Here is a 12,416-nt window from a genome sequence, read left to right as displayed (position 1 = left end):
GTTTGTGAGCTAGTCTCTAAAGTTGAGTAAAACTAAGTAATTATAATACCGAAGCCTGTCTCTTTTTGGATAAAATTAAATAAAGTTCACAAGGTGATGGGGGGGGGGGGACTAAGAATAAATACCTCCTGATGGTTAGAAGCTCCTTTACTTAGAGTACAGTTTGACTAATAGTCTTTCCAAGTTCAATGTGTTGACGGTAGCCAGAAGTTGAGGAACACTAAAGAGCCTTTGATGGTGAAGGTGAAATTATAGTCTTGAGACAGGGGTGTCCTGACTGTGTTCTGTAGAACCCTAGGCCTGGCTGGAGGGAGACTGACATCCTATAGTGGCCCAACTTTTTATTGTCTTTATGTACTGAATTTTCATCCATCATAGCACTTGAACAAAGAGACAGCTAAAACAAAACACTTCTCAAAATGCCTGTTCTGAGTAACCAATATTATGCAAATCAGTTTCACGTTGCTCAATAAAAATGACAGTAAAAAGCTGGGTGAGTACCACTGGCTCAGGCCTGTGATCCTAACTATTGTGGAGGCTGAAATCTGAGGACTGAGGTTGAAACCAGTCGGGCAGGAAAGTCCATGAGACTTTTATCTCCTATTAACCAAAAAGATTTAAGTGGAGCTGTGATTTAAGTGGTGTAGCCTTGAGTGAAAAAAAGAGCTCAGGGACAGTGCCCATGCCCTGAATTCAAGCCTCTGGACCAGCACACACACACACACACACACACACACACACACACACTCTCTCTCTCTCTCTCTCTCTCTCTCTCTCTCTCTTTCTTTCTCTCTGTTGGTAAGTAGTGTATTTCTGTTGTTTTTGTCTTTTTTCTGCATTCCTTTCAGCTTGCACATAAAGCTTTTCCTTGTGTTTAGTGAAGGGCCACCTCGGGTCTATGAGTTAGTGCTAGTAAGGGGAGAGTGAAGGAGTGTGTGCCCTGCTTGCATATGCATGCAAGCAGATGTCTATTAGATCCATAGTATTTAAATTTATACCAATAAAATACAATACCAATAGTAATACAACACTATTTCTACCTAGATGCATCCCTGATATTCTGTTTTCTTCTGTTTCAGCTTCTGAGAGGACGGAGGGGTTTGGTGATAATGTCACTGGTGTCCTGAGCTCATCAGGCAGCCACACAAAGAGCACGCATGCTGCCTCCACACTCACTGATGGTGTCCCAAGGGTGCTCCGGTCTTTGGCTGTCAGCCTGGCACCTATAAATGAGACGGAGGGTTTCCCTGACCACTTCAGAACTGCTACAACTTCTGTCTCACCCACCGTGGGAGAATCGAGAACTAACAGTAAAGTAACTGTGGACCGGGGAGATGAAGAAATCCTTGAGCCATCCACAGAAAGTGAATTTGGATTTACATCTTCACATGGGCAAAATGACTCCTTAAGTAAGCATCCCATCTTGATCAGTTGGGACATTTTTAAAGTAATTGAATTCTCTCTGGTGACAGGAACTCCTTTATGTTGTTTTCATGCTCATGACAACACTGGGCCAGTATTACCCCTCCTCTTGATCTTTTATAGGTGAGGAAACTGAGGCTTAGAGCAGGGGTGAGGAATCTTTTCAATTCTCCACTGTAGATGTCCCACAAAATCATTTGCTACATGGTGGAACAGACATGCCTGCTTCTTATTGGCTGCCTATATTGATCATTTTGTTTGGACTGCAAATAATGTTATAAACATCTAAATGGCCCTTGTCAAAGAAAAAGGTTCACGCTCCCCTACAGGAGGAATTAAGTGATATCTGCCAGCCTTGGAGTTCGCTCAGCAGCATGGAGGGGCTCTCACAGCTGGTTCCCTATTCCACTCATTCTACTTTATCATCTTTAGAGCGTCACATAGCCCCTCTTTATAGCCTCAGAGACTAGGCACTGTCCTTCAGTTTCTTTTGCTCAAGGCTAACACTCTAAGCCACAGATCCACTTCTGGCTTTTTAAAAAAAATTATTTATTGGAAATAAAAATCTTTTGAACTTTAATGCCTGGGCCAGCTTCGAACCATGATCCTAAAATCTCAACCTTCCTGAGTAGAATTACAGGCGTGAGCCACTGGTTCTGGGGCCTATCGTTAACTTTGTTGTTTGGTGTTGTTTTTGCCAGTCTTGGGGCTTTGACTCAGGGCCTTATCCCTGGCTTCTTTTTGCATGAGGCTAGTACTCTACCACTTGAACCACAGCACCACTTCTGGCTTTTTCTATATGTGTAGTGCTGAGGAATCAAACCTAGGGCTTCATCTGCGAGGCAAACACTCTACCACTAGGCCATATTCCCAGCCCTCTATAGTTAATTTTTTTAACTAGTCAGAATTAGAATGTTCATTAGTATTGCAACTGCTTTAGAAAAGTGCTCTGACTGTGAACTGTATTTATGCACATTGTATTAACTAGATATCACAATATACTCCTTTGAACAGGGGAGATTGAAACACTCAAGCCTATAACTTACTCTTATTTACATATGCTATTTAATCAAAAGTTCCCATTCACCAGCTTTTATGTTTAGTATTGCTATCTTACTTACTTACAAGAAATTTAAATTATTTAGAAAATGCTAATGTGTGACACGTGATAGATATCATAAACACTATGTGAGATTCCTTACAAGAAGAATCTTTCCTTAGAGAGGACTCACTTCTTAGTGGTTGAGGATCTTTTTCATACCCATGTAATGGTCTTTCCCCCTCTAATACTGTACAGCCCTTGGAGGACATCAGTTTGCCAGCAGCTCTGAAGCAGGAAATGGAAGATCCAGGCTTCAAACGGAGACTGTGTTTAGCTCAGTCCCTGACATTGGAGCTGGAGAAAGCACAGCACACTGGTTCTTGACCAATAGCAAGACATATGCGGATGTGAGAGAAAGCTCTGCTTCATATCCTAAGGTTGTGAACACTTTAGTTTTGACCCAATTCTCAGGCTCTGCTCAACAGTCCAAAGGAGGAAACTCAGTGCTGGGTGAAAGGAGTTACTCAGTGTCTTCATCTACATCTTCCTTAGAAAGCCTGGATTCCTCAGCGCCACGTGGAGGACACTCAAGTAAGTTTTTGTTTCATAGAAGTGTACCCTGGGGAAAGGGGACAGAGGGAATTAATGATGTATTTGATCTTCTTAGCACTAAATTTTATTAATTATTTTATTAATGTATACTAAAGCATGCATCAATAATAATTCTGCTAGAAATTATTTTTATTTACAGGCTCATGCCTGTAATCCTAGCCCTTGAGACTCTTTTATCTCTAATCAGTAAAAAGGTGGAAACTGTGGCTTAAGTGGTAGAATGCAAAAAATCTCAGGGACCTGAGTTCAAGCCCCAGAACTAGCACCTGTACACATGCACACACACACACACACACACACACACACACACACACACACACACAATTCCTAGCCAGGTCCTGGTGGTTCATAAATCCTAGCTAGGGGCTGGGAATATGGCCTAGTGGCAAGAGTGCTTGCCTCGTATACATGAGGCCCTGGGTTCGATTCCTCAGCACCACATATACAGAAAATGGCCAGAAGTGGCGCTGTGGCTCAAGTGGCGGAGTGCTAGCCTTGAGCAAAAAAGAAGCCAGGGACAGTGCTCAGGCCCTGAGTTCACCGCCTAGGACTGGCCAAAAAAAAAAAAAAAAAAAAAAAAAAAATCCTAGCTACTCAGAAGACTGAGATCTAAGGATTACGGTTCAAAGCCAGCCCAGACAGGAAAGTCTAAGAGATGCTTATCTCCAGTTAACCACCAAAAAGCTGATAGTGGAACTGTGGCTCAAATGGTAGAACAATAGCCTTAAGTAAAAAAGCTCAGGGACAATGTCCAGGCCCTGAGTTCAAGCCTAGTACGGAAAAAAAAAAAACTATCCTTATGGACCATTAGTTTCATTATTCCCAGGCCATTCTTCTGGACTGCTGACACAGGTATATCTGGGTATCCCATCTGTTTTTCTGCTACATGTGAGAAGCTGTTAATCCTGCCCCACACATTAACCCAGAAACTTCTGTGTCCATGTCTTCCCATTCTCTGTTGCCTACACCACACCCCAACAACTGCCTCTATCACAGAGCTTCTAGAAAATGAAGGTCACAAAGTCATTGTCAACTTTATATCATTCAGGAAATTCATCAAAAAGAAACCCTTCCTCCTTTTCTTTGAGATATGATTCCCATTTAGAGTATACAATGATTTTTAGAATATTCACAAAGTAGTGCACCCATCACTACCATCTTAATTCTTAAATGTTTTTTACCACTCCACTCTAGTAAAAACCCATATTCATCAGCACTTGCTTCCTGGTCTACCTTCCTTCTAGTCCCTGACAACTACTTAATTTTCCTCGCGTGGATTTGACCATTCTAGACATTACTTAAGAATGGAATCACATGCCAGGTGCTGGTGGCTCACTGCCTGTAATCCTAGCTACTCAGGAGGCTGAGATCTGAGGATCACAGTTTGAAGTCAGACAGGGCAGGAAAGTCCATAAAACTCATCTCTACCAGAAAATCCAGAAGTGGCTCTAGTGGTAGAATGCTAGCCTTGAGAAAAAGAAAAGAAAAAAAAGTTCAGGGACAGTGCCCAGGCCCTGAGGTCAAGCCCAAGGACCAGCACACATACACATACTTAAAACGAATCATATAATACATGGTCTTCTGTGACTTTCAGTTCTTCTAATGTTCTCAAGATTCATCCATGTTTATGTATCTTCATTCCTTTTTGTGGCTGCATAATACTCCAGTAGTTATATACTTTCACCAGTTGATAGATGTTTGTTGTTCTTTCCTTTTGGCTGTTATTAATAATGCTCTCATGAACATTCATGTATGAATGTTTTATATAGACATGTGTTCTCTTGGAATTTCCAGATATATAACAGCACCATTTTTAAGCTTTTGAAACCTACCAATCTGTTTTCTAAAGTGGCTGTAGCATATTATGCTCCTATCAATGATCTACAACTGTTCCTGCATCCTCCATCTTCACAAATATTTGTTCTTATCTTTTTCAATATAGCCATCTTAGTGGGTGAAGTGGTATTTCATTGATTTTGATTTGCATTTCTCAGGCTAATGATGTCATATAGTTTACTGCTCATTTGTGTATCTTCTTTGATCACATCTGTTCAATTGGGCTGTCTTTTTATTATTGAGTATGAGAGTTCTTTGTATATTCTAAATACTAAGTCTCATATCAGATGTATAATTCCAGGTTCTGTGGCTTGTCTTTTTACTTTTTTGACAGTATCACTATAGTACCTAAGATTTAACTTTTAGTGGTTTTCAATTCTTACCCCACCACTACTAATAACAGCAACTTTATTTTCTCCATATGAGAATTGCTATGATCATTTGTTACTCCTCATGTGATGTAGAAAAGTACATGTTGATCACAAAAATAACACACATATAGGTAGAGGACAAACTTACCATGTCTGTGCATAGGGAAAATGTGATTTGGGTGTGGTCAGATTTGGGGTTCAGTTTTTTAAAAACTACATAAGAAGTAGGTCTCATTTTTTAAATGATCTCAATATGGTGAACACATGCATTATCTCCTTTCCTCTGAATCACACAAAACTAATTCTAAGTTCTGACCTTTCAGAGTTTATTCCTTTTTCTACGTTCAGATTTGGATGCCCTCAGGTCATGACTCGATAAAGACTACAACTCTGATATTGTTTGCTTAAATATTCACAGATTATATAAGATCTTCTTGTCCAGAATCACTTTCTCTTTGTCCAAAGAAATTATGCTCAGTCTCTTCTGGTTGACTTCCCAGTGGTTTCCAAGCTCTTCAGTCTGCTTCAAGTACTCTCTCTGGCTCCTGGCTTGCTGCTGCTCTGGGTCACTGCATGTCCTATCCCCATCCTCATCCCTGATTCTCAATTCAAGTCTATCTTGAAATGAATTTACCTAATACTCCATTTTACATCCATTCCCACCAAAACACACCCATGAAAATACTAATAGGGTCCCTCACTCCTTATAGGAAATAACAACTACGAAGAGTTGCTTTTCTCAGAGCCAAACAAGGAAGAATATAGGCCAAGAATGGGCCTTCACTTTGGTGAAGTCTCTGAAAAGGACTTATTTGATAATTTAATATAATGGTCTAGGCTAATATTTCTGGTGTTGGTACTGGAGCTTGAACCCAGGGCCTTATGCTATCTTTTAGCTTTTTTGCTCAAGTTGGGTGCCCTTACCACTTGAGCCATACCTCCTCTTCCAACTTTTTTTTTTGGCCAGTCCTGGGGCTTGGACTCAGGGCCTGAGCACTGTCCCTGGCTTCTTTTTGCTAAAGGCTAGCACTCTGCCACTTGAGCCACAGCACCACTTCTGGCCATTTTCTGTATATGTGGTGCTGGGGAATTGAACCCAGGGCCTCATGTATATGAGGCAAGCACTCTTGCCACTAGGCCATATCCCCAGCCCCCTCTCTTCCAACTTTTTGCTCATTAATTGCAGCCAAGAGTCTCACTGACTTTTCTGCCCAAGCTGGTTTTGAACTGCAGTCTTCAGATCCCAGGCTCCCAAGTAGCTAGGATTATAGGCATGAGCCACTCATCCAAGGCAGTCTAGGCTAATTTTAAGATTCACTTTTAAGATTTATCGTATTCAACATATAATTTCTCCCAAAGGAGAAAAAGAATATTTATTCACGTGTCACTTTAGTCTACAAAACAAATGCATGAAAACACACATACCTTTAGCTTTAACTTCCAACCACACTCCACTTCTTGGCCATAGTGCTAACACTATAGGATAAACCCCAAAGAGGTCCCTCCCGGTGATTTCCCCCTTCCCAAGGGTGGGGGTGGGGTGGGGAGGGGGCTTTATCCCAATATTTTCAGCCCTAGCATCGTCATTGTCTATTACCCTTCTCCTCTTCCACCACCAGTTTCTCTAATATAAACTCTTAAGGTATCACCGAGCAGAAATCCAGTTGTGGTCCTGTTTGCTGGAATGGTAAACCTTCCCATACATCCAGGCCACCCATTCGAATTGGGGTGCTCATGCCAAGTTCATCTGTAGTTTTCACTGGGGATACAGACTATGAAAAAAAAAATATATATATATATATATATATACACACACACACACACTATACGTGTGTGTGTGTGCCAGTCCTGGGTCTTTTTTTTTTTTTTTTTTTTTGCCAGTCCTGGGCCTTGGACTCAGGGCCTGAGCACTGTCCCTGGCTTCTTCCCGCTCAAGGCTAGCACTCTGCCACTTGAGCCACAGCGCCGCTTCTGGCCGTTTTCTGTATATGTGGTGCTGGGGAATCGAACCTAGGGCCTCGTGTATCCGAGGCAGGCACTCTTGCCACTAGGCTATATCCCCAGCCCCAGTCCTGGGTCTTGAACTCAGAACTTGGGTGCTGCCCCTGAGCTTTTTCCACTCCAGGTTGCTCGTCTACCACTTGAGCCTCAATTCCCCTTCCAGCTTTGTGGCGGGGAACTGGAGATGAGTCTTAACGGGCATTCCTGCCTGGGCTGGCTTTGAACCCCAATTTGGAGATCTGGGCCTCCTAAGTAGCTAGGATGACAGGCGTGAGGCACCGGTGCCCCGTGTTTGGGCGCTCATGGCTCCGTGTAAGAGACCCCACATTAACCCAGCACCGCCTCTCCTCGTCTTTTGCAGCTCAGGATGATGGTCCTCCGGGCAGGGAAAGCACTTCCTGGTCACGTCCCCGCCGCGTGCACACCTCCGCCATGTCTTCCGGAAGTGGGGAGCAGCGCACGCTGCGGTCTCTCAGCCTCACCGACGTGGCTGCCGCTTCCGCCGCCGCTGCCACCTCGGCGGAAGTGGGAGCGCGCGCAGCCCAGCCCAGGAACGTGACGGACCACTCGGGCCTGCTGTCGCACCCGCCTGCCGCCATGCCTGCCCTCGGAGGTGGAGTGTCTTCTTCCTCACCATCCCAGCCCTGGGTTGAAGTTGCCGGGCGACCCAAGAAGAACCCTAAAGTTCCTTACCAGGAGAACTTTCTCGAGGTTCCACCGCAGCCATCAGGCCCTGGTCATGCTGTGGTGAAAGCCGGTCTCCTGGAAGAGAAAAATACAGCATTGAGTTAAAATTGGGAGGGTTTTCCTTTTGCCATTCGAGTATAACAGGTATTAGGGACGCAAGAGCTTTTCCAATGGTTTGATTTGCCTTTATTGGAAAAGGAATATGGACCTCTTCCCTAATTTTAGCGCCCCCCCCTCCTCTCCCACTTCTTTTATTGTGGCTTCCATTGCTGCTACCACTAAGGTAGATCTCCTCAGAGCAGACACCGATTGTGCTTAGCCTTCCCATATTGTCTTGGCTCAGGGTGTACACGTTTGGAAATTACCTTCCCAGAGCAAACATTTCACCTGCTTGAGATGGTGGGTAGATCTCGGCAAGTCTTGTTTTATAATGCATGTTTCAAGGATTCTTGTTTACTTGACCTAACTTTGTCTCTCTTCCTTTGCAGTCACTGGATTTAGCTATGGTCGTGTGAGTGGCACAGATACCGAACAAAGGACTTCCAGTGACCACACAGACCATACCTATGTTTCATCTACTTTCACCAAAGGAGAACGCACATTATTATCCATTACAGATAATGGTTCATCCCCAGACAACAGTGAGAGCTCAACCTCTTATATTAAGATCGCAGACTCTCCATACTTAGACTATACTTCCTCTTCTCAGACACAGACTGAGAGGAATAACATCTCATCCTATGGGGGGGAATATGCTCAGTCCTCCACTGATTCACTCCTTCTGGGTACATCCAACCTTCCGCCCTACACATCCACCATTAATATGCCAAATACTTTGGTTCTTCTGGATGCCAGGACTGAATCTATTGGTGACTCATCTTCTTCAGGGTCCTCTTTGCCTCTGCCCTCAGTATCACAATCCCACCAGATGGACTCATCAACCTTACCGTCAACCAGGGCCTCTACACATCAACTGAAGTCTACCTCCAAGGTGTCCACACCTTTGGCTTCCTCAACACCATTATTACCAATAGTATCTACCCATAACCCACTTCTTGTCTCACAAACAACCATGTTACATTCATCTTCAGCTCCAGTTCTACCTGGAGCAAGGGAAACACCTGTGACTTTAGTCCAGACATCAACTATAGCATCATCCTTAGCAATGTCTCATAGTAGCCAAACATCAGACCCCAAGAACCAGAGCACTCAAGAGAAAATCATCACAGAAGGAAAGTCACCAAGCCTGGTGTCTCTGCCCACGGAGTCCACTGAAGTTGTAACAGTGAGCTCTCCCTCAGGGGTCCCTTTGCCCCCAGCCTTAACAGAATTCTCTACTAAGCCAACCCTTCCAGTCATGAGCACCAGCTTAGTCCACATGTCTCAAGCATTGACAACCACCACTTTTCAGTCTGGTTACCCTCCTGTGACTAGTCCCAGCACCCTGTCAAATACAGAAGCGCTGATCCCTGGCCCTGTAATTGTACATACTACATCTGGAAGACAACTCTTGCCAACTCATCCTGAAACTCGAGTGCCACAAATCTCAACAGAAAGCACTATCACAACAGAAAGAAGCCAAGTGCATATAGATGATACCACAAGATTGATCCCTGTGACCAGTGTACCCACATCAGCAAAAGAATTAACCACAAGGCTTGGCATTATGGAAGAGCACAGCCCAGCTTCACATTTCCTCAGAACATCTCCTCAAACCACAGATGTTTCTACAGCTAAGCAGTTGACTCCTAAATCTACAACCTTTACTGCTCAGAGCACCACAGAGTCACTGATAGCATGGCCACTTCCAACCTCAGGTAAAATGCATCATATAAATGTTGAATGCTAACCTCCATCAAAACACTGAGAATTCTGTGAGGCTTGGGATTCAAGTGAATGTAGAAAAAAGGCTTGTATATGAATAATTTCTGGACCCTTTGTTTGATTTTTGTCATTAATTTTTTGTGCTAGTGTTCATGAGGTATGTTATTTACTTACATAGGTATTATGCTTTTATAGGTGATTTGGAGTAATATTTAAAGTAGAATATTACCATATTCAGGTTAGCCCATTTTCAGGGTTATTCTTTTGGAATGAGGAATCTTTGTATTCCTTTTCTTTCTCCCATTGATTTCTTCATTGCAGATGATGGCTTTATGAAGTGGTATTATATAACTAGAACGTGACACCACCAACTACAATAGAATAAAACAGTTCTGGACATTGCTCTTGGGGCTGCCAGTCCAACATGACATTGAAGTCTTTGTGCCATAGGGGCTTTGATGAATTTATGGAGGGCAAATTTTTACATTATATAAAGAGAAGAAGACATTGTAGTGCTAAATTGTGGTCATTTTCTAAATGATATATGAAAGCTTAGTTGGCGATTTTTGGATAAAAGTTACTATGGATTTTAAATTTTTTCTTCTTTTTCTTTGGTTGGTCATGGGGCTTGAACTCAGGGCCTGGGCACTGTCCCTGAGCTCTTTTGCTCAAGGCCTATACTCCACCACTTTGAGCCAAAATGCTGCTTCTGGTTTTCTAGTTGTTAATAGGAGATAAGAATCTCATAGACTTTTCTGCCAAGGCTGGCTTTGAACCATCATCCTCAGATCTCAGCTTCCTGAGTAACTAACTAGGATTACAGATGTAAGCCTGTAAGTGCCAAGCTCCTATGATTTTGACATAGAAAGTCCAGGAGAAAAGACAAAACACATCATATACACACACAGTACAGTATATCCTTGCAACATGTGTAATTGAAATGGTCATTGATTCAGGTAGAACTTTCTAAGTAGCACAAGGGCAATATAATCATCAATTCTGAACTGGATGACCTGTACACTGCATTTGACTTGAACCAGTTCTCATATTCAGGGATCCAACTCTTAACACTTAGGCATATTCACAAAATAGAACCAGTATCTAGTCTCATTGCTTTGTCTTCTGAATGTCTTGGGACCCTGTTTTATTTTAGTAGTGTGCCTTTTAGGGCAAGTAAACAGAAGTAAGCAAGAATCAAATATTAGCTCAGAGACTCAAATATTTACCTAGAGCTGTCCTTACATTGTCTGTGTGATTAACTGTGTTATTCCTGGGGTGTGTTTTTAGTTAACAGCTGTGCCACAAATCCTTGTCTTCACGATGGTGAATGCATTGAGGACCTCACTGATCGTGGCTATCGATGCGTGTGCCCACCGTCCTGGCAAGGGGACAACTGTAGTGTGGGTAAGAGAAAAAGAAATGTCTAGTGGCATGTTGTCTCATTGAGTTATTCAGTAAGCTTCTTTTCTCCTCCAATATGTAGAAGCATGTGCCTTTTTAATTAATACTCTGCTTACTTGAGAACTACTGACATGTCCTTACTGAGGCACCAACAGACTTCCTGATCTGGATCCATTCTCAGGCCTCTTCTCCCTCTACTCCAGTCCACACTGGAGTTCCTATAGCTCCCCTAAAGACACAGGCACGTTTGTGCTGTTGGCATTTACTGTGCTGATACCTCAGCCTGGAATTACCCCACCTAAATCTGTTTATTAAGTCTTTCTAGTCTTAGTCCAGATGTTATTTGAAACTACCCATAAGTGCCCAAAGTCTGCTACTTTGTCTGTCTATCCAAATAATGCCTTGTATTTATAGTTGTTTATGTGGCTGCCTCTGTCTCAATAAGTAGTGAACCCCTTGAGGACAGTAGTGGTCTCTTAGTCATCTTTGGGACTGCACTGCACCTAGTGCCATTTGGTCCCTAGTAAGAACTTACCATACTGGATGAAGTCTTGATATCTGGCACAGACTCAGTATGATCTTGGTTTTTCTCTTCTGCAGATGTGGATGAATGCCTCTCAAACCCCTGCCCACCCCCAGCCATGTGCAACAATACTCAGGGATCTTTTATCTGCAGATGCCCAGTTGGGTACCAGCTGGAGAAAGGCGTATGCAATCTAGGTAAGACAGTCTACCTAAGAATTTGTTCTGTATCACATACATTTAACAAAATTGCATGTATTATTTACTTCTTTTTTTTTTTTTTTTGGCCAGTCGTGGGCCTTGGACTCAGGGCCTGAGCACTGTCCCTGGCTTCTTCCCGCTCAAGGCTAGCACTTTGCCACTTGAGCCACAGCGCCGCTTCTGGCCGTTTTCTGTATATGTGGTGCTGGGGAATCGAACCTAGGGCCTCGTGTATCCGAGGCAGGCACTCTTGCCACTAGGCTATATCCCCAGCCCCTATTATTTACTTCTTAATCATAATAAATACTTGTCCAAGAGGTAAAGCTAAAGAATACAGAGAAAGAAGACATTTCCTATTATCTCCTATTATTGGAGCTATACAACTTTGTATTTTTAATGTGCATTATGTTTTTACATAATCTAAATTATGTATTTTCATATCTTAAATGTCCTATATTATAAAAAAAATTTTAATTCAGGGCTTCATGCTTACTTAG

General features: G+C 42.8%; 1 protein-coding gene across 1 annotated transcript in view; it reads left to right on the top strand.

Annotated features, from left to right (window-relative positions):
* The window catches only part of Heg1 (heart development protein with EGF like domains 1), a 93,177-nt gene that overhangs the window by 38,466 nt on the left and 42,295 nt on the right, over positions 1-12,416 (top strand). The window contains exons 4-9 of the mRNA XM_048345831.1: positions 1,080-1,409; positions 2,720-3,055; positions 7,646-7,892; positions 8,455-9,788; positions 11,083-11,199; positions 11,797-11,916. Coding sequence (XP_048201788.1) covers positions 1,080-1,409; positions 2,720-3,055; positions 7,646-7,892; positions 8,455-9,788; positions 11,083-11,199; positions 11,797-11,916 — 2,484 coding nt within the window. The remainder of the gene's footprint in view (positions 1-1,079; positions 1,410-2,719; positions 3,056-7,645; positions 7,893-8,454; positions 9,789-11,082; positions 11,200-11,796; positions 11,917-12,416) is intronic.

The sequence above is a fragment of the Perognathus longimembris genome, chromosome 5, assembly GCF_023159225.1.
Source record: "Perognathus longimembris pacificus isolate PPM17 chromosome 5, ASM2315922v1, whole genome shotgun sequence".
In the NCBI taxonomy this organism is placed as follows: Eukaryota; Metazoa; Chordata; class Mammalia; order Rodentia; family Heteromyidae; genus Perognathus; species Perognathus longimembris.
This window is presented reverse-complemented; position numbering and strand designations above follow the sequence as displayed.